This window comes from Hemiscyllium ocellatum, chromosome 45, assembly GCF_020745735.1.
Source record: "Hemiscyllium ocellatum isolate sHemOce1 chromosome 45, sHemOce1.pat.X.cur, whole genome shotgun sequence".
In the NCBI taxonomy this organism is placed as follows: domain Eukaryota; kingdom Metazoa; phylum Chordata; class Chondrichthyes; order Orectolobiformes; family Hemiscylliidae; genus Hemiscyllium; species Hemiscyllium ocellatum.
The window spans coordinates 2,537,482-2,556,520 of record NC_083445.1 but is presented as its reverse complement, the minus strand read 5'-3'; the positions used below and the strand labels follow the sequence as shown (position 1 = coordinate 2,556,520).

Here is a 19,039-nt window from a genome sequence, read left to right as displayed (position 1 = left end):
TTAACTTAGTCCAGTTGTCAGCTCTGCCTGCCCTCCTGACATGGTGGGTGTTTGACCGGGAATGAGCAGCTTGGCTCTGTCAAGTTGGAATCTGTGTTAGCTGTGACTCATTTGGTATCGCTGTGGTCTCTGAGTCAGACGTTTGGATTCAGTTCCCATGCTACATCTTGAGAACCAACCTCCATGTTTGGGACTGAAGGAATAGTGCACTATCAGAGGCAGTGAAACCAAGGCTCTGTCGATGTTCTCTGGTGGATAAGAAAGATCCCATGACTATTTGACAGAAAGTATTGGAGGTCCTCTTGCTGCCTGATCAATATTTACCCTCCAGTTAACGTGCACTGGAGCAAATGAACTGATTGTTATCCTGCTGCTCGTGGGGACTCGAGGTGCTTCCATAAGCTGCTGTTTCTTATGTTCCACTTGGAACGACATTTCCAAAATGCTTCATTCGCTGTAAAAGAGGTGATCATGAGAAAAGCTCCTTTAATACAAATCTGTTTCAAAATCTACTTCAGTGAAAAAACCCACGCTCCTCCGTTGCCCATTTATTTCACTGATCAACCCTCATTGCTCACCTCTGCTGTTCCCCAGCTCGGTCTGATTTCTCCCGTTAGGAGGTGACCAGAACTCCCAGAGTGCAACAATGCCTTAATTTCATCGAGTACTGGAGCATCTTCTGAGAAAGAGCCAAGCCCAGTAGAAATGCAGATCCTCTTTGCTGCACACAAGATGGGATGTAACCCATGCACGGACAGTAGAATGATGATGAAAAGCAGTGCCTGATCGGCCGTGGCTGAGCACTGGCAGATTGAATTCTTCAACCAGGAAGAACTTCATGGTCAAATGCTTCACATTTTTGCACAGGAGTTCGCTACAGCAGGTACCCTGCCAGGCTGAGCGCTTCGGCAGCAGCAATGACAATGTGCCAGGTAAAAACCAGCTCAGCCACCTGCTGAATAGATTAGCACAGATCGTGATAGCATCATGGCCAAACCTGGAGTGCTTCCTGAGTGTCTGAGCTGCCCAGAGCCATTGATGTTGTGGAGAAGAAAGTTGCAGAGTATTTGGATATTGAGCTGTTTGTTCTGGCCCTATGCCAGCTGGCAGGAGTTAGGCAGCAATGGGTGAGGCTGATTCAATATTGGCGCCAGCTTCCGTGTTGGCCTGTCCCCTCCCGAAATCCAGCCCAACAAACATACCATGGAACTTGAGTAGGCCATTCGGCCCCTTGGAGGTTTGAGAGAACAGCCCCAGGTAATGCACCTTCTAAAACCAAGAAATTTATCTTTAATTCTCTCCAGTCACCCCGTGCCCAAAGCAGGAATGTCACGCCACATGGCTGGTCTTGCTGGTTTTGTTCTCCGATGGATTGGGATCTGGTCTCCTCTGACACCCCCATACCAAAACCACATCACCACCCCTCTTCCTCTCTCTCTTCCCCTTCTCTCCCCCCCCCCCCCCCCCTTTCCTGAACCCTGCCAATGTGAGCCTACTCCACACTCCTCCCAATATTCTTTACCCCCCCTCCCCCTCCACCTTTCCATGTCTCCTCCCTCCCTCCCTCCCCACGTCCCCTCGATAGCTCCATCTCCTCCCTCCCTCCCCACGTCCCCTCGACAGTACCGTCTGTGTTTGAACTCTTGTGCACTCCCAGTTTGTAATCGCTCTCCCGTTGTGTTGTGCTGTGTGCTGCTGGGGCATTAAACAGCAAACTTCCCTTCTTCCCTGCTGCTTCCTTGAGGATGCTCCTTTGAACCTGCCTCTTTGCCCAATGTGTGGTCACTTGTCCCAGTAACTGTCCCTGGGCGAGAGTCTGTGGATTGCTGGAGGTGAGTCCGAGGTATTGAGGGACCCCTGAATTTGGGAGAAAATAGAGCTGACAGAAACACAGCACAATGCAAACATGAAACAGAGTAACTGAGAATCCAAGCGTGATATAAACCCTCTCTGTCCTGCTTCAGAGTTACTGATTAGCTGGGCGTTGAAAGTGACATTTTGATTTGGGCAGTTTGCGGAAGCCCTGATTTGTGAAAATTGTTGTTCTCCCAGAACGTGTGGAGCGGATTCCCTGGATCGCTCCCGAGTGTGTCCAGAACGTGAACAAGTTAAGCCTGGGTGCTGACAAATGGAGCTTTGGGACAACTGTTCTGGAAATCTGCTGTCACGGAGAGGTCCCACTGAAGGAGCGAACGCTGTCTGAGGTAACATCTAGTCTGAGCCATGCTGGGCTGGGCTGGGCAATATGAACAAGAGAACCACAGTGCATTCCAGCTGATCGCAGGGCATAGTCATTGGGATGCAGGACAGTGGCAGACTGGGACACAGGGATAGGAGGGCCCAGGGGTTACAGCTATGGTCTCTGCTCATCCCTTGATCCACTGGTGACAGCTCAGCTATAAAGGAGAGTGAGCCTGAGGATTTAACCCATGTTTACGTCCAGTACACCCAGGTCAGGGTTTCCTGTCCCATGGGACGGTCAGTGACCCCCCAGTTGGTGCAGCAGTTTCCCTGCACAGCTGCGGCAGGGTGGCGGGGGGACCTGCGGGGCTGCATGGTTTATGAAGGAAACAGGATAGCTCAGGCCAGGAAACTGCTGAAGGGGCTCAAATGTCAGAAATACTGGTGGGAAACGTTTGGGTAAGGAAGGAAAGACGAGAGGAGCAAGGAGAAGCTGAGGGAGTGAGTTGACCAGGAAAGTTCTGGATCTTGAGAAAGGGTAGCTGCAAGACAAATCTGTGAATTTCAGTTGTGAAATGTTCAGTTTGCCTGCCCCTGCACCCTGAGCAGCTCTTAGTGATGGTAGGAGTTCCAGACCCAAGTCCTTGGCCTCCCATTTGGGCGTGGCTGACTGTGGTTAGTGCAAACTGAGCTCGATGGGTTTGTGCAGGAAAACCTTTGAGAAGCCGAGCCAGTCGGCTGAGAAGCTGCCAACTGCCAATTGAAGATCACCCAGCCTCATTCAAACACATCAGTGTCTCAGCACTCAAAACACATTTACTTTTGTCTGCAGTTCTGTGCACCCTCTCAGTTCCCCTCCTTTCCACACATCAGTGTCAATCTCGTTCTGGAGGGATTTGTTTGTACATCTCCCTCAGTGTGTCGCTGTCAACTTGCTGCTCAGCTCCTGGGAATGAGAGGGAGGGGGAGGGAGGCTGTGCTGTTAGATACCCACACTGCCTCCCCATATCCTGGGACTGGGGGGTGTGGGAGGGAGAGGGGTGCTGTACTGATATATTCTGTCTGTGTCTCTCTCTGTCTCTCTCGCTCTCTGTGTGTCTGTCTCTCTCTCTGTCTCTCTCTCTGTCTCTCTCTCTGTCTCTCTCTCTCTGTGTGTGTCTCTCTCTCTGTCTCTCTCTCTCTCTCTGTGTGTGTGTGTGTGTCTCTCTCTCTCTCTCTCTCTGTCTGTCTCTCCTCCCCCATCCTGAGAGTAAGGGGAAGGGGCACCTTTGTTGATATATACCCACTCTCCTTCCCCATCCTGGGCTGTAGCTCAGACTGTTGCTCGGTTTGAGCTTGTTTACCTGGTCGCTCTGCCATCATCCTGAGAGCTCAGTGTGACTTACTATTAGAATTCCTACCTGCAATGCCTTTTTCTGATTTTAATTTTAAACAGAAAGAGAGATTCTACGAGATGAAAGGGAAACTTCCAGAACCATCCTGTAAAGAGCTTGCTGACCTGAATAGCCAATGTCACAGCTACGAGCCAAACCAACGGCCATCTTTCCGGACAATTCTGCGGGAACTCACAATGCTGCAACAGCAAAGTAAGGCCCTGGTCCCATGCCTGTGTCCTTTGATATGGCTGGGTTGGGGGCATGCAGTTCAATTCGCTCTTTCTCTCTGTCACTGGCCTGCTGTGGATCAGTCAGGACCACCCTATCTCCTTTTCTGAGCGATCTCGGGTCAGCACCGAGCTGCTGTCTGCCAAGCTCCTGCTCTGGGCTCTGTCTGACCTCTGTCTGACCAGAGTTGGGAGAGTTTATGGCTGAAATTGGGACATTGATTAGGGCCACTGAAGAGGGATGTAGTGCAGGTGGTATGCAGATAAACTGTTAACAAAACAGTGACCTACTGCCAGGGAGGTGGGGTGGGGTGGGGTGGGGGGTTGCTCGCTCTCCTGGGTGCATTGAAGATGTGTTTTAAGAGAAGAACACGATGCATTAGGAATTAGTTTTAACATTACTGTGCTGTAAAGCAGCCTGTGTGGGATTGTGACCTGTGACCGACACTTGTTCATCTAAAATGGAGTCATCACGATGAGACTGAATTGAGAGAGGTTTGCTCAGAACGGGAAAAGGTACTTGGGAATGCTGGTCAAACAGTTGGCGTTGCCACTTCTGTTCATGACCTTTTTGTTGCAGTGATTTCTTTTTAAATGCACTGATTGTTCTGGTACATTTTATTTGTTGGTGTGTATCCAGCCGTCTTCCTTCTCCAGTTTCTCAGCTCTAATGTTTGACCTGCTTCCTAGATCCGGACATTTCCTGTGAAAATTCAGTGCCTACTGTTTCCGACCCCACTGTCTTCCTGAAACGCTACCTGAAGAAGGTCCGAGATCTTGGAGAGGTGAGCTGTTTTGCATCTTGCACCCTCCTAGTTTTTGGTGTTTAACTTTATTCCCCACTGGGTCCAGTAACAGAGCAGAATGGGTCTGAAGACAGTTGCAACTCTGTTTAAATCAGAAACCAGTACTGAGCGAACTCTGGTGATCTCATGCTTTCTGAAGTACAGGTTGTTTTTACAAGGACAGTGGATGACTGTCCAGTTTGGCTTCACAGTGTCAACTTGCAGCACTGAGTGGTTTCAGTCACCTTTTTTTTCCTCCCTTGTCTCTTTCCCTCTGTGCGCCCCAGCTGGAGCAGCATCAGCTGTTCTGTTTCTGACAGCGGCCATTCCGAGAGCTGTCTGCAGGACATGACCACACTTGCTGTGTTCAGCAATGTTGTTGTTTGGGGCCTGAGACTGCAGGGTGCTCCTGGCTAAACAGGAACAGGTTTCAATTCCCTCTTACTCTCCTATATCTTGTCTCTGTTGAATGTAGATAGGACACCCAGCCCAGGCCTTGCCTGACTTGGAGGCTGAGTTTGTGTCGTTTATTTGGACTGTATGGAATTAACAAATGTCTCGGGAGCAGGAGGGAAGTTGGGATTGTGGAAGCAATATTTTAACCCTGGATAACTTGCTTTGCTGCAGGGTCATTTTGGTAAGGTGGGTCTGTACATTTATGACCCATTTAATGATGGCACGGGGGAAGTTGTAGCAGTGAAATCGCTGAAGTCCGAGTGTGGGGAGGAGTTGCACACGAGCTGGACACGGGAGATCGAGATTCTGAAAACATTGTACCATGACAACATCGTCAAATACAAAGGCAGCAGCAGTGAGCAAGGTAACTGTCGGAGGCGTTCCCACTGTGGGTTAACCTCTGTATCCCATTGAGTCTTGGTCAGCAAGTCATCTCCGTACTGTGAGAAACTAAGCTCACTCACTTCAATAATTTCAGTCCGAGACAAGATCTGAAGCAGTCGTATCATTTATTACGCTCTTGCAAGAGAGGTGTGGTGTCCACTGTTTACAAATGCACTCACACACACACTGAATTTAACAAGTAACACAATATTTATCTGATTGGTTCCTCTTCCCTCCCCCCATTGCTCCTCCCTGTTTACATTTCCCACTACTCTCAGCCTGACGCCCCCCACTCCTGTTGATCTCTGAACTCATCTGGCCTTGTCCGTGGCAAAATGGTTATCTCTGGCCCCTCAAGGCTGTTTGACCACATTCCTCTCTGGTCTTATTGTTCTATGTCCTTCTTCACTGCCATCTGTCTCCGTGCTTGCCAAAGCAATATTTCCTTTTATTCTTTATTTACACAGTGCCTCATGACCTTTTGATGGTGGTCTTTTTATGTTTTTGCAGAAGCAGGAAACAGCTGCTTGGAGCTGTTTGTACCGGCGTACCGAGCTTAACCTACAGCAGCTTCTCTGTTAGTCTGTAACATCCAGCATTGTTAGCAGACACATTCCATCCTTGTATACACATTTTAGCTAATACAAAAGCAATTCTATATTTCCTTCACATAGTTTTCATTCTTGTTAACTCAGCTCTTGGTTGAACTATTATACACTGGTGTGAGTTCAATTACCTTGCATACGCACTTATGATTGCAGAAGAATCCCTGCTTTACCTGTATCCCACACTGCCCATGGAACTGGGAAAAGCCGCCAGTATAGAAAAGGGCTGGAGTGCCAGTGTCGGCTTCTGGCTGTACCATCTCAACTCCTTCAAATAACCAAACTTGCTCTCATAGAGTATTACGCAAAACACACCAAGGTGCCTCACTGACGTTTAAATTCAACGTACTTCAGTCAGGGAAGGCAGCTGATTTCCACCCAGCAAACTCCCGGATACAGTGGGTGGGATAAAGAGTGAGTTTTTGTTTTGGTGATGTTGTGAGAAACGAATGCCGTCCACATCCTGGGAGAGACAGCAGGTGGAGGGGAGAGATAGAAAAGGCCATAAGACATAGGAGTGGAAGTAATGCCATTCGGCCCATCGAGTCCACTTCGCCATTCAATCATGGCTGATGGGCATTTCAACTCCACTTTACCCGCATTCTCCCCATAGCCCTTAATTCCTTGTGACATCAAGAATTTATCAATCTCTGCCTTGAAGACATTTAGCATCCCGGCCTCCGCAGCAATGAATTCCACAGGCCCACCACTCTCTAGCTGAAGAAATGTCTCCGCATTTCTGTTCTGAATTGACCCCCTCTAATTCTCAGGCTGTGCCCACAGGTCCTAGTCTCCTCGCCTAACGGAAACAATTTCCTAGCATCCACCCTTTCCAAGCCATGTTTTATCTTGTAAGTTTCTATTAGATCTCCCCTTAATCTTCTAAACTCCAATGAATACAATCTCAGGATCCTCAGCAGTTCCTCGTATGTTAGACCTACCATTCCAGGGATCATCCGTGTGAATCTCTGCTGGACACGCTCCAGTGCCAGTATGTCCTTCCTGAGGTGTGGGGACCAAAACTGGACACAGTATTCTAAATGGGGCCTAACCAGAACTTTGTAAAGTCGCAGTCGCACAACAGCGCTTTTATATTCCAACCCTCTTGAGATAAATGACAACATTGCATTCGCTTTCTTAATCACGGACTCAACCTGCATGTTTACCTTTAGAGAATCCTCGACTAGCACTCCCAGATCCCTTTGTACTTTGGCTTTACGAATTTTCTCACTGTTTAGAAAGTAGTCCATGCTTGACAGGACAAAGATGCATCAAAATCTAAAAGTGACATGCTAAACAGCTAAAACAAGGTGAGGGGAAGTTATTAAAGGCACTGAAGGTAAATCAGTCTCGTAGGGAGGACCAGTGACTGACAGCACTGTCACCAACTCTGTGTGTGCGTGTCTGCGTGCATGCGTGTGTGTCTGCGTCTCATGGATTCCCTGGTGCACAGGCTCTGGTGAGCCTTGGACCCAGCATTTGCTGAAAGAGTTTGAAAAAGCTGTTAATGGATCCCGGGAGACAAGTATCTGGAAAAAAAAGCTGACGTGGTGGAGCTGGCCAGAAAGACTGGTCACCAAGAGATGATGGTTAGAGGAGTTACCCGAAACAGGATGATGCACAATAGTCAGTCATCACAAGATGAGAAACTGGTTGTGATTTTCACTGTCTGTTCCTTTAGCTGAACTGTTTGTGAAAGACCTTGCATACTTTACTCCATAACCTTCTCTGTCTCGATGGAATCTATTGTTCACTGACCATGCATTAATTCAGACAGGTGCTATCTTTAAACTCGTTGTCTCCCTTCACTTTAGGAGGTCAGATTGTACAGCTGATCATGGAGTATCTGCCTCTTGGCAGTCTGCGAGATTACCTTCCAAAACATGCTGTCGGACTTGGACAGCTTCTCTTATTCGCAAAACAGATTTGTCAGGTAAAAACACACCAAGCTTTGTTTTCTTTCTTCAGGCAAGTAATTAAATCTCCTCTTAACTTGTGCTGTCGCAGTGTTCATGTGTCGTACTGTTTATTTCCCTGTCAACTAATTGAACCTGCTCCCCCACTGATCCAGGCACCTGGAGACCATACCAGGGCATTTCCTGCCATAGATGACTCTGTATAAATGCCATGATATATAATTAAAACCTGCATTACAAACATTCAATCTTGGCCTGTCAGCCTTCTCAGGTAACATTGCTAGTATAGCAGCAGCAGGAACTGTGAAGAACTCTCACAACAGATAGGTGTGAGGGAGCGGAGTCCTCTCCATTAGGCCTCCCGTTCTGATGTGAAGTGCTCAGGGCGCTGACCCATGGTCTGTGTGTCTTCGATTCAGGGCATGTCCTATCTCCAGTCGCAGCGGTATGTGCACCGTGACCTGGCTGCCAGGAATGTCCTGGTGGAAAATGAGAATGTTGTGAAGATCGGGGACTTTGGGTTGGCCAAAGCCATCCCTGAACACCAGGACTATTACCGAGTGAAGGACGATGGAGACAGCCCTGTGTTCTGGTGAGTTCCTACTTTGTTACCTTGGCAGCTTTCGGAGCTGGAGGGGGACTCGGTGTCACTGTCTGTCGGCCAGATACCCAGGTTCCTCATTCCCCACAGCCAGCAGCTGGAGGGCAGCTCCCCTCAGTGATTGCAGCTTTGTGCAGGTGTGCAAATTCTCAATTCAGGACCAGAAATATAAGATTGATCTAGAAAAATCCACAAAATCCTTTCCTTGATGAGTGGTGAGAATGTGGAACTGGTTACTACTGGGAATAGATGGGGTTGGATAACTCACTTTTAACGGGAAGTTCAGCAAACATGAGGGTCAAGTTTAAAACCTATTAGATCACCAACTTCCCTCCAGTTTTGATGAAATGTTCATTCTGGTTATAGAGTCACAGATCAACAGCACAGAAACAGACCCTTCGGTCCACTTGTCTGTGCCTACCAGATATCCCTAATTAATCTAGCCCCATTTGCCAGCAGTTGGTCCATATCCCTCCAAACCCTTCCTATTCCTATATCCCTCCAAATGCCTTTTAAATGTTGTAATTGTACCAGCCTCCACCGCTTCCTCTGGCAGCTCAGTCCGTACGTGCTTTATATCTTTCCCCCCTCACCCTAAACCTCTGGTGTTCTCCCATGTTTGTTCATCCAGGGGATGCACCTGTCACAGACTGGGCTGATGTTGCCTATCCCCTGATGTCACGGAGGTGCTAGTGGGCAGCCAGATGGATGCTGCTGACGTGCTGAGTGTTTCCAGTGTCTGCGGCCTTTTGCTTTGGTTGTGATGTCGAAGCAAGGGCGAGTGAGTGTAATGTGTATTGAAGCCAGTAATATTTATCCTGTCTGTCCCACTGGGGAAGGTTCAGTCTCTTCAGCTGTTTCTGATGCGAGACCAGGAGCAGCCTCACTGTCAGCATACTGTGAAACTCCATTGCAAACCTTGCCCTCATGATCCTTTCCTCAGCTTCTCACTGCATTGACTGGTGTCAGTCCTATGGGGTGGGAGTCCGTGTGGGATGAGTTGGTTATGGGGGCAGGCACTGAGGAAGCGAATGTGGCTGTGGTACCGAGTTTGTTTCACGACATGGTTGAAGAGCTTCAGGGCAGAGGAAATGACCTGGAAGTTGCAGTGGGGGAGGGGTGGGCCTGCTGCTGAGTGTCAGTGAGAGGGACAGTTTATTTAATGACAGGAGTTTTTCCTCATTGCTGTTCCGAGAGACGCTGAGACTGGTCAGCAGGACCTGTCACCATGTCAGCTGAGAGTACTTCTGCAACCTTGGTCCTTGCTGGTGTTTGAGCCAATGTGAGGAAGTGAAATCTGGCCTGTGTATAGCAGTTACTCAGATGTATGTTATGCTCTTGTGTCTTATTCCAGGTATGCTGTTGATTGTCTTAAGGAAGGAAAATTCAACTTTGCTTCTGATGTTTGGTCGTTTGGAGTCACATTATATGAACTTCTAACGTACTGTGAAACCCGCCAGAGCCCACCAGCAGTAAGTCTTCCCCTGCAAGATGTGGTCAGGTCCCATCTGTGCTGTGTAATTTGGATTGAGAGCCAGTCTGAACCCAATTCACTGACCATTGCTGTGCCCGGGAAAGCTCTGAAAGATGAAGGACCAGCCATCTCTCTCCTCGGAGCTGTCATTGATCCTCATTGTACTTTTCCCACATTAACCACGGCACAGCACAGACTCCACCTCCCATGGAGGATGGTACCTCTACTCTCTGTCACGCTATTCCACTGTCACCTTCACTGAGATTCTTTACTGTTCAAAATTCCTTCAAAAGGGCTTGTTAAATTTTGAGTGTGTAAGAGGTAATGTCAGTCACTCACGTTCAAACCTTGTTCCTAGAAATTCATCGAGATGATTGGAGTGACACACGGACAGATGACAGTAGTACGGCTGATTGAACTGCTGGAGAGGGGGCAGCGTTTGCCTTGTCCGAAGTCTTGTCCCTTGGAGGTAAGAACAGAAAATGGGGCAAGTGACTAGTTTTAACAATCCCTTTGGTATTGGCAAGAGGTGGCTGTTCCCACTGAGCCGACTCAGTGTCTGAACTGTCAATGACCAGAGCCATTCAGCTTCCCAGTTCGAGTCAGTGATGTGCTGCAAATACAGGAGGCCAGCATCTGTGGAGAAAGTGACAGAAATGACCTTTTGAGTCCACAGACCGTTCTGTGGAACTGATGGCTGCTTTTGTTGGTTGCAGGCAGGTGGAGCAGGTTTGTGTTTATGACAGGACTGGAGCCTGTTATCTGACTATCACACTGGTTTCACTGGCTTGTGTAAATATTGTCCAGCCTGTCAGTCCTTTCTGAGGCGTGCAACTGGACCTAATGCTTCAGCAAGTTCCCTGTGTTGGTTTATCGGTGATAACTGGCTCTGAATGTACCCAGAAGTCTGTTTGAAGGAAGCTTTGTTTAGTCAAACACAGGTGATGCAGCAAGTACTGCTGCTTGTGTTTTCTTTAAATGGTGCAGACAATTCACTGCATGAGGAACCCATCTCCCCCCAACCCAGGCTTCTGTTAACTGCAGTGTGTCTGTTCCAACATCCTGTACAGCAGGTAGCTGCTGGACATGTGGGAGAGTTCAGAGCGAGGTGACTCGAATGTTTCACATGGCAATTCCTCTGCTCCATGTCAGTGGGTAATAACTAGTGCTAAACTGCAGGTCCCATGACGGGTGACCCTCAGTTCCTCAGCCAGCTGTGAGGTCATTGTAGTTACGTTCATGTTGGAGGGTTCTCTGTGCCATTCAGTGACTGAGGTCAGGGATGGATCAGGATGGTTTCTTGAAGCCAGCTTGTACTGAGGAATGCCACTATGATAATGGATTATAACAAATCTCATGGGAGCAATGAGCAGAGATGGGAACAGGCAGTAAAATGGGTTGCATTTGGCCTTATCCAAACCATAAACTTGTCTTGCAAGAGGATACTCCTCATCAGACCGGAGTTGTTTTGCGCTGAGTAAAATTCACACCTTCTTTTTATCCCCTCCCTTCCCTCCCTCAGGTTTACCAGCTGATGAACAAGTGTTGGGGATCTGATCCAGTTCGACGTCCCCCATTTCAGGAGCTGATTCCAGTCTTTCAGAAACTGTATGAAAGATACAAAAGGATTGAAACTTCAAACATTCTCCAGAAGTTATAAACAGCAACTGCCCTGATCATCCTCTTTCTATCCTATTCCTTGTCTGACTTTGTAGAATTAATTGGCAGCAGCTGATAACTGAATATTTAATTTGAACCCTTCTCCATCTTTCTGTGCTGTCCTGTCCTCCCTCCTTTACTGACCACCCTTTCTGTTTGTGTGCCTCTGTTGCTGTGCTGTCCTCTCTCACAGTGCTGTTGTTCTCCCCCCCCCCCCCCCCCCGCTATGTCTCTGTGCTGTGTTCTCTCTCCCTGTGCTGCTCCCCTCATGTGTCTCTGTACTGTTCTCTCTCCTTGTGCTATCTTCTCCCTCCCTCACTCTCTGTGCTGTCCTCTCTCTCTCTCTGTGCTCTGCACTCTTTCTCACTGACCATTCCCTCAAACTTCTGTTTTTGTGCTGTCCTCACCTCTCGCTGTACACCTGTCTCGTCCCAACCCCTCCCCCTCCATCGCTCTTTCCTGAAGCTGTGGATGTGTTGGACAGCTTCACAGTTAATTGGCGGTTTGTGAAGCGATGTCGCTGTGTGGATTCGTACACAGCAAGCTGTCTCAAATCCAAGAGAACCATTTAGGTTTCTTGGCAGGGGAATGAATATTGGGCTTGCAGAACTTTACAGCCTAAATGATCAATGTGACTGAAAGCTTTGGTCTCTCGTCGGCATTGTCAACGTGCTATCAGGGGTTGGTCTCTCGTCGGTATTGTCAACGTGCTGTCAGGGGTTGGTCTCTCGTCGGTATTGTCAACGTGCTGTCAGGGGTTGGTCTCTCGTCGGTATTGTCAACGTGCTGTCAGGGGTTGGTCTCTCGTCGGTATTGTCAACGTGCTGTCAGGGGTTGGAGTGGAAGCAGCTGAAGGATCTAACTGTGAAAAGGATTGTTGATGAAGGTTCATGTTTTTAATCCCTTCCCCCCCCCCCCCTCAGAACCCCTGCAGTTTGAATTAGATCTGAGATGAAAATTAAACGATATAGATATCAGCATTCATCCAACACTTTTCATATCTACCGTAATGTAGTTACACAGAACGGCAGCAGCTGTTAAAGCCACTGAATGGAAATATATTTCAACTCTTCCCTGCAATGGGTGCCTCAGTACTGATGAGATTCTGATTTCTTGTTGAAACTCTGAAATGTAGTTTGGTACAATGATGGCTCGAGTTAGAATCACATTGTCTTCAGAATAATATCGAACATTACAGCGCAGTACAGGCCCTTCAGCCCTCGATGTTGCACTGACCTGTGGAACCAATCTGAAGCCCATCTAACCTACACAATTCCATTCCATCCATATGCCTATCCAACAACCATTGAAAAGTGAAGACAAGAAACGAGGATCCGGGATCAGTGAGAATCCTATCCAGTAATGCCAGGCTGGCTTGCTGTTGAATAATTTTTGCTTTGCAGCATTTTGGGTCGTGTTACTAAGTGCCAGTAGACTTATACATTTTGCATGTTTCTGATTTATTGATTTCATTGTGTGCTTTACTGCCAAGTCAGTTTTTGCCCTGCTTTAACTGAAATCAGACATTAGCTCAGCAGCCTTGGTCCTTGATGGGACGTTTGGAGTTGGATTACTGACTGAAGCCAGGGAGGCGGACTAATACATTCTCCCTGAACTGGTACCACACAGGAGGCATCTTGTTATCGTATCAAACCATAGCTGCCAGTATTATCAAAAGCACAGGACCAATTGTATGTGAGCTTCCATATCCATCAAGTGGCTGAGGTGAGGGGAGAAGTTCTTGAGTCTGATTTCACTAGGCAGTGACCCATCAGCCCTCGTTTCCTCCATGTCACGGTAATTTGTACTATTGACAGATGTGGTCATGTACATACTGACCCACAGCATCTTTTTCTGTTGGTATTCAGACTTTTTATGCCATGTGCCAATGAAAATGGTGATGCCCGTCCTGAAGTGACAGTCAGACATGTCAAATTGTGGAGTTAACACTCCAAGACCAACTCACCAGGAAAACTGCTCACAAGGTGGAACTAAGCTCAGGAATATTATGGAAATACAATTGAAATGATCTTCAGGTGGAATGGGAGATGCGTGCCAAGTCCTTCTGCTCACCATTACAGTGGTTATCAGACTCGCTGACTCTTGACCTGACAGTTTTCCCATTGGATGGCTCAGTTGTTTAGTAAATGGCCCTTGCTGATGGAGGGGTGCAGGTCCCAATCGTGTCGCTCTGATTTTGGGTGTGTTGCTAGGTTTTTCATACAATTTGAATGAACACTGACTCTGCCAGCCTTAGGGGTAAATGTATCACTTTTCAGCACAGCACACTCTAGGAGTGAGATGTTGCTGCTTCCCCGGACTCTGTCTCTCGTTTGATTCAGTGTTCATTCTAAAGACCAATGAGAAGAGGGTGTAATTAACAGACTGGAGTATGATCCTCATAGCTCATTGTTTTACAATATTAACTGACATAAGAAGGCATCTCTAAACAATTGATTCAACAGCTTATATTTCCCTGTATTATCCAAACTGTATTTTCTGCATTGAGATGCTAAGAAGCAAATGCAATGTGACTGCTCTTTGGAATTGTTAGTCGAGCAGACAGTACGTTGGTAACTTTCCACCCTCAAGGAGCAAAGTGTGGGCGAGGTACCTCAAGGACTCACTCATCATCATCATGGAGAGTTTGCTGAGTTGAGGAGGAGTGAATAACTGTGACTTATCTCTTCAGAAGACGCTGTTCAGATTGAGAGAGTTTCAGGTCTCTGGAAAGTTCTTTGCATTACTATGTTGCTGAACAGGTCAATTCAGGCACAGCGGCCTGAACTAAAAAGGATGGCAATGTATATAAGTGGTTAGAACTGGACTCAATGTATATTAAACACCAAACCAAATTACCACAAATCGCTTCTGGGACTTTTAAAAATTGCTTTTCATTTACCTGACCTGATTGTGAATGATGGACATCATGTATCGCATATTACATTATTTGCACTTGAATACATGGCCAATTTATTGTTGAAACAGTGTCATTCTTCTGTTCAGTGATGGATGGAGCTCACTCTACTTTGGAATACTCATGTATGTCTGTCTGTCTCTCTCTCTTTAGATTTTCTCCTATAGACTTGCACTTTTTAGGGAAGATCAGGCAAGAATGCCAGGGTCTTACCTTACCTTCCTTTCTTGAAAGCATTTATCTTAAAGTATCGATAACCATTTGTTCTCCCAGGAATGTGATTGAAAATGTTCTGTGATGATGCCAGTTAGCATGTTTTGCTGGTGTCCAGAGTTCTCTATTAACCTCATTCTTTCTGTTTTACACTCACGTTTCAGCTCTTTTCCTGGACCATTTATTTATTAATAACTGAATTACATCGAACTTCATTTAACAGTGGATTACATTAAAGTAGCACCATTTTTGCTTTTCTATCAGAATATTCATAATGCAGCTGGAAGTGTAATTGTAAACTCTCTTCCCATGGTGTTACATTGACTGGATCAGCACCTCTGGTCATCTTGGGACAAACTTTAGAAATCTCGTGTCCTTATGTTGGAATGTCTGTTCATGAGCATTACTCTTGACAACTTCATATCAACATTATGATGTGTCAGGTCAGAACACGATAGAAAAGCTTTTTCGTGATGAATGTGTTCCTATCCATCCTCAAATTAGCATGTTGCTATTCTTCCCCCCCAATCTCCACAAGTGCATGGGTGTACTTGACTTTATACTTCTGAAGAACAAATGAATTTTATGACTTTAACCTGTGTTCTCATCATTTGGGATTGAGTGCTGAAGGAGAAGTAAATGGTTTTCAGTTTTGGTTCTGCATCAGGGTTTTTTTAATATAAAAGGGAAAAAGTCATTTTTGAGCACAGATTTCAAAACAGTCTTTTCAAGAAAGCAAGCTACCAGAGAAGTTCACTGAAGCAATGTTCACAACGCTGAATATTTTGTGAACAAAAAACACCTGGCCACGAGCCACAATTGGGTATCATTGAGAAGATTGTCACGTGAGAAAGCCATTGTAGTCTTTGGCAGGCAGGCTCTCTTCTGTTGGAGCTGGGGAAGGCAGTCTCAAACTGTTTTAACCATTCACATAGACAGACTTTTCCTCAGCTTCAGCTAGGAAAGTCCATAGGAATAGGTGATGTCTGTGAATGTTGAGGAGAAACTGTCGTGGAGACAATCCCCTTTAGCAGGAGGGACAGAAGTAAACCCAGCAATATACTTCACTGGGTTCAACTCCATCAGTTGTGTGAGAAATTACAAGACTTCAGCTGAGTGATACTTCACTTGGGTTGAATGTCTGGAAAGGATATTAAGGGAAAAAGAAAGAAATTTTTGACTTAAGATCTTTCCAATTGGAATTCTATTGTGTATATATATAACTTTCTTTGTTTGGTGTAATAAATTTATCTTCTTTTGTTAAAAAGTACATTGACAGCCTCATGAATATGTTCAGTGACTGACCAGCACGGAAACCAAGCTGCAAAAATAAAACTTGGTCATCAAGCTAGGTGTCTCCGGAATCTGACTTAGTAATAGAGCATGGAAACAGACCCTTCAGTCCATCCAATCTATGCTGAACATAATTCTAAATCAAACTAGTTCCACCTGCCTGTGCTTGGCCCATTTCTCTCCAGCTCTGTCTTGTTCACCTGCTTATCAATATGTCTTTTAAACACTGTAACTGTACCTACATCCAGCATTTCCTCATTCTACACACAAACCACTGTGTATACAAAAAAAACTGCTCCTCATGTCATCTTTAAATCTTTCTCCTCTCTCCTTCCAACCTATGCCCCCTTGCTTTGAAATCCCCACCCCCACCTGAGGGAAAAGACACCTGTTATTCACCTTATCCGCACCCTGCATTATTTTATATTTCTTCATAAGGTCACCCTTTAACCTCGTATGCTCCAGTGAATGAAGTCCCAGCCTCTCATATAACACAAATACTGCATTCCTGGCAATATCCTGCTAAAGCTGTTCTGAACCATCTCCAGTTTAATAATACCCTTCCTATAACAGGGTGACCAGGAATGGACATAGGCCTCATCAATATCCTGTACAACCTCAACATAACATCTCAAATCCTATATTCAAAAGACTGAGCAATAAAGGCCACCGTGTAAATGTCTTCTCTAGTATTACCTTCAACTGGAACCAAAACCAAGTGGGAGCTCTTTGGATGATAGAAATCTGTTAATTTAAGAGCAGTCTGTGACATTGAATAAAATGAGTTACATGGAGGCACTGGACATAAAGAAACCGAAGAAGCTGTGAAGTATATGGGTTGGAATTATGAAATGACTTAAACTGTTGCTCAGGCTTTTCTGGGTGGTTAAGGTGTAACAGTGGATTATTGTAAGTTTTTGACTAAGGCTACAGTAAGTTAGCGGACTAGTTGGGAAAATAAAAGCAGCATCTTCTAAGGTTTAGATTAGACTTGGAAAGGAGAGAAGACTGAAACTGATGTGTCATTGCTTGAATGTGCTAAAATTCAATTAGAACTGGGGAAAAAAGACTTAGGAAGAGGAAATGAAAGCGCCTGACTAGGAAGCTAGAGAAATGAAAAGCGAAAACGAGAGCACGAGGAGGGATTTAAAAAGTTTGAACTGCAACAGGATGGGGATTTTGATCAACATGACCATGGATAAAGGAAGGAATGGGGAGGGGCTCAGGATGATTCTGATCCCAATGAGGGATCAGATTCAATAAGACACTTGTTTCGTATTGAAATTTATAGGGTGCGGTTGAAAGGTATTACATCCCATTTGAAAAGGTAGCTGGAAAAGTGCTGAACATATTTGCATCTTCATGTTTTGATAGGTACAGCTATAAATCTGTATATCCGTTTTTTAGAGTTTCATTCTCAAGATAGCTTTTAACAATAGGTATCACCTCAGCTCATAATGCATTGAAGGTGTAATGCATTTCACATGTAATTTTGTAAGTACAAATTCACCCCACAAACTTGTGTGCGGGTGCAGGCAAGGTAGTGTGTGTGTGTGTGTAATGGGGTATAAGTCTATGAGAGAGATGTGTGCGTGAGGCACATGCTTATGTGAGAGAGAATGTGTGTGTGTGTGTGTGTAGTGCAGTCCGGTCACCTGTAGTGTGACATGAACCCAAGGTCCACGTTGAGGCCATCCCGATGGGTTCCTGGTGTGTGCGCACAAGTTTGTGGGGTGAATTTGTACTTTCAGAATTACATTTTATTTTGCTCATAAATCCATCTAAGATTCTGTAAATCCCACTTTAGAAATAGAATTAGTCTTGACCTAACATTGGGAAACTGACAGACTTTAACCTCACACCTTCAATGCATCATCTGCTCTGAGATGACATCTATTGATTAGATTAGATTTCCCATAATCTGGAAAGTCCACACTGACCCTCAGAAGAGTAACCCACCCAGATCCATTTCCCTCTGATTAATGCATCTAACACCACGGGCAATTTAGCATGGTCAACTCAGCTGACCTGCACATCTTTGGACTGTGGGAGGAAACCAGAGCACCCAGAGGAAACCCACGCAGAGTTGGGGAGAACTTGCAAACTCCACACAGACAGTCACCCGAGGCCAGAATTGAATCTGGGACCCTGGTGCTGTGAGGCAGCAGTGCTCGCCATTGAACCACCGTACCACCCGGTATTGTTAAAAACTATCTTGAGAATGTAACTTTTAAAAAAGTTCTGGGATTTATATATGAAGGAACCGAAACTAACAAAATCATTCTAAAAGACGAAAGACTTGAGCTAATGTGTTTAATGTTATATTCCATGATACTACAATCCTGTTGCTATAAATTCTATGTCTTGTGATTCAGCTCAGCAATCACCTGATTAAGCAGTAGTTCGAAAGCTAGTGCTTCCAAATAAAACCTGTTGGACTATAACCTGGTGTTGTGACTTTAGACTTTATCCACCCCAGTCCAATCCTGCCACCTCCACATCCTGGAAAGCAATAAGGAGAAAGGCTAGAACCTGGAAGTGGTGTATACAAAATAGCATGCTTTCATTTTAATAAGACTAGACATACTGACAGCTAATTGCTGGAAGTTAAACAGCCCAATTTCAGGAAGAGGAGTGCCTCTAAAATTCTAAGGAAAGGATGCATCAGATAAGGAAATAGATATTCAAAGAGGAGTTATGTAAGTATGTGATTGTTCAACTTTCTGAAAGGAGAGATGGCTCAGGACTGTCAACAGTTCTTCCTTAAATACTGATAAATTACTAGATAGTCTGAACATTTTATTTCTAAGGGACTGGTATTTCCTTTTTGTCCATGTTTGGGACCGGAAGATGTCAGTACTTTTTTTTCCCTCTCATTTGAGAGAATGAGGGTGTTGCTGAGCAGGCCAGCATTTATTACCCATCCCTAAATGCCGCGAAAAACAGTGATGG

At 45.8% G+C, this 19,039-nt stretch overlaps 1 protein-coding gene across 6 annotated transcripts in view; it reads left to right on the top strand.

Annotated features, from left to right (window-relative positions):
- tyk2 (tyrosine kinase 2) overlaps positions 1-18,481 on the top strand; it is a 100,338-nt gene extending 81,857 nt beyond the window's left edge. For 5 of the 6 annotated variants that reach the window (XM_060855197.1, XM_060855193.1, XM_060855196.1 and 2 more), the window contains exons 16-24: positions 2,053-2,204; positions 3,617-3,767; positions 4,475-4,569; positions 5,197-5,389; positions 7,829-7,947; positions 8,350-8,522; positions 9,886-10,003; positions 10,364-10,474; positions 11,528-18,481. In XM_060855197.1, coding sequence (XP_060711180.1) covers positions 2,053-2,204; positions 3,617-3,767; positions 4,475-4,569; positions 5,197-5,389; positions 7,829-7,947; positions 8,350-8,522; positions 9,886-10,003; positions 10,364-10,474; positions 11,528-11,665 — 1,250 coding nt within the window. In that variant the 3' untranslated portion in view covers positions 11,666-18,481. Of the gene's footprint in view, positions 1-2,052; positions 2,205-3,616; positions 3,768-4,474; positions 4,570-5,196; positions 5,390-7,828; positions 7,948-8,349; positions 8,527-9,885; positions 10,004-10,363; positions 10,475-11,527 lie in introns of those variants that run through there. The other variant, XM_060855198.1, reaches the window with a different exon arrangement.
- The last annotated feature ends 558 nt before the right edge of the window (positions 18,482-19,039 follow it).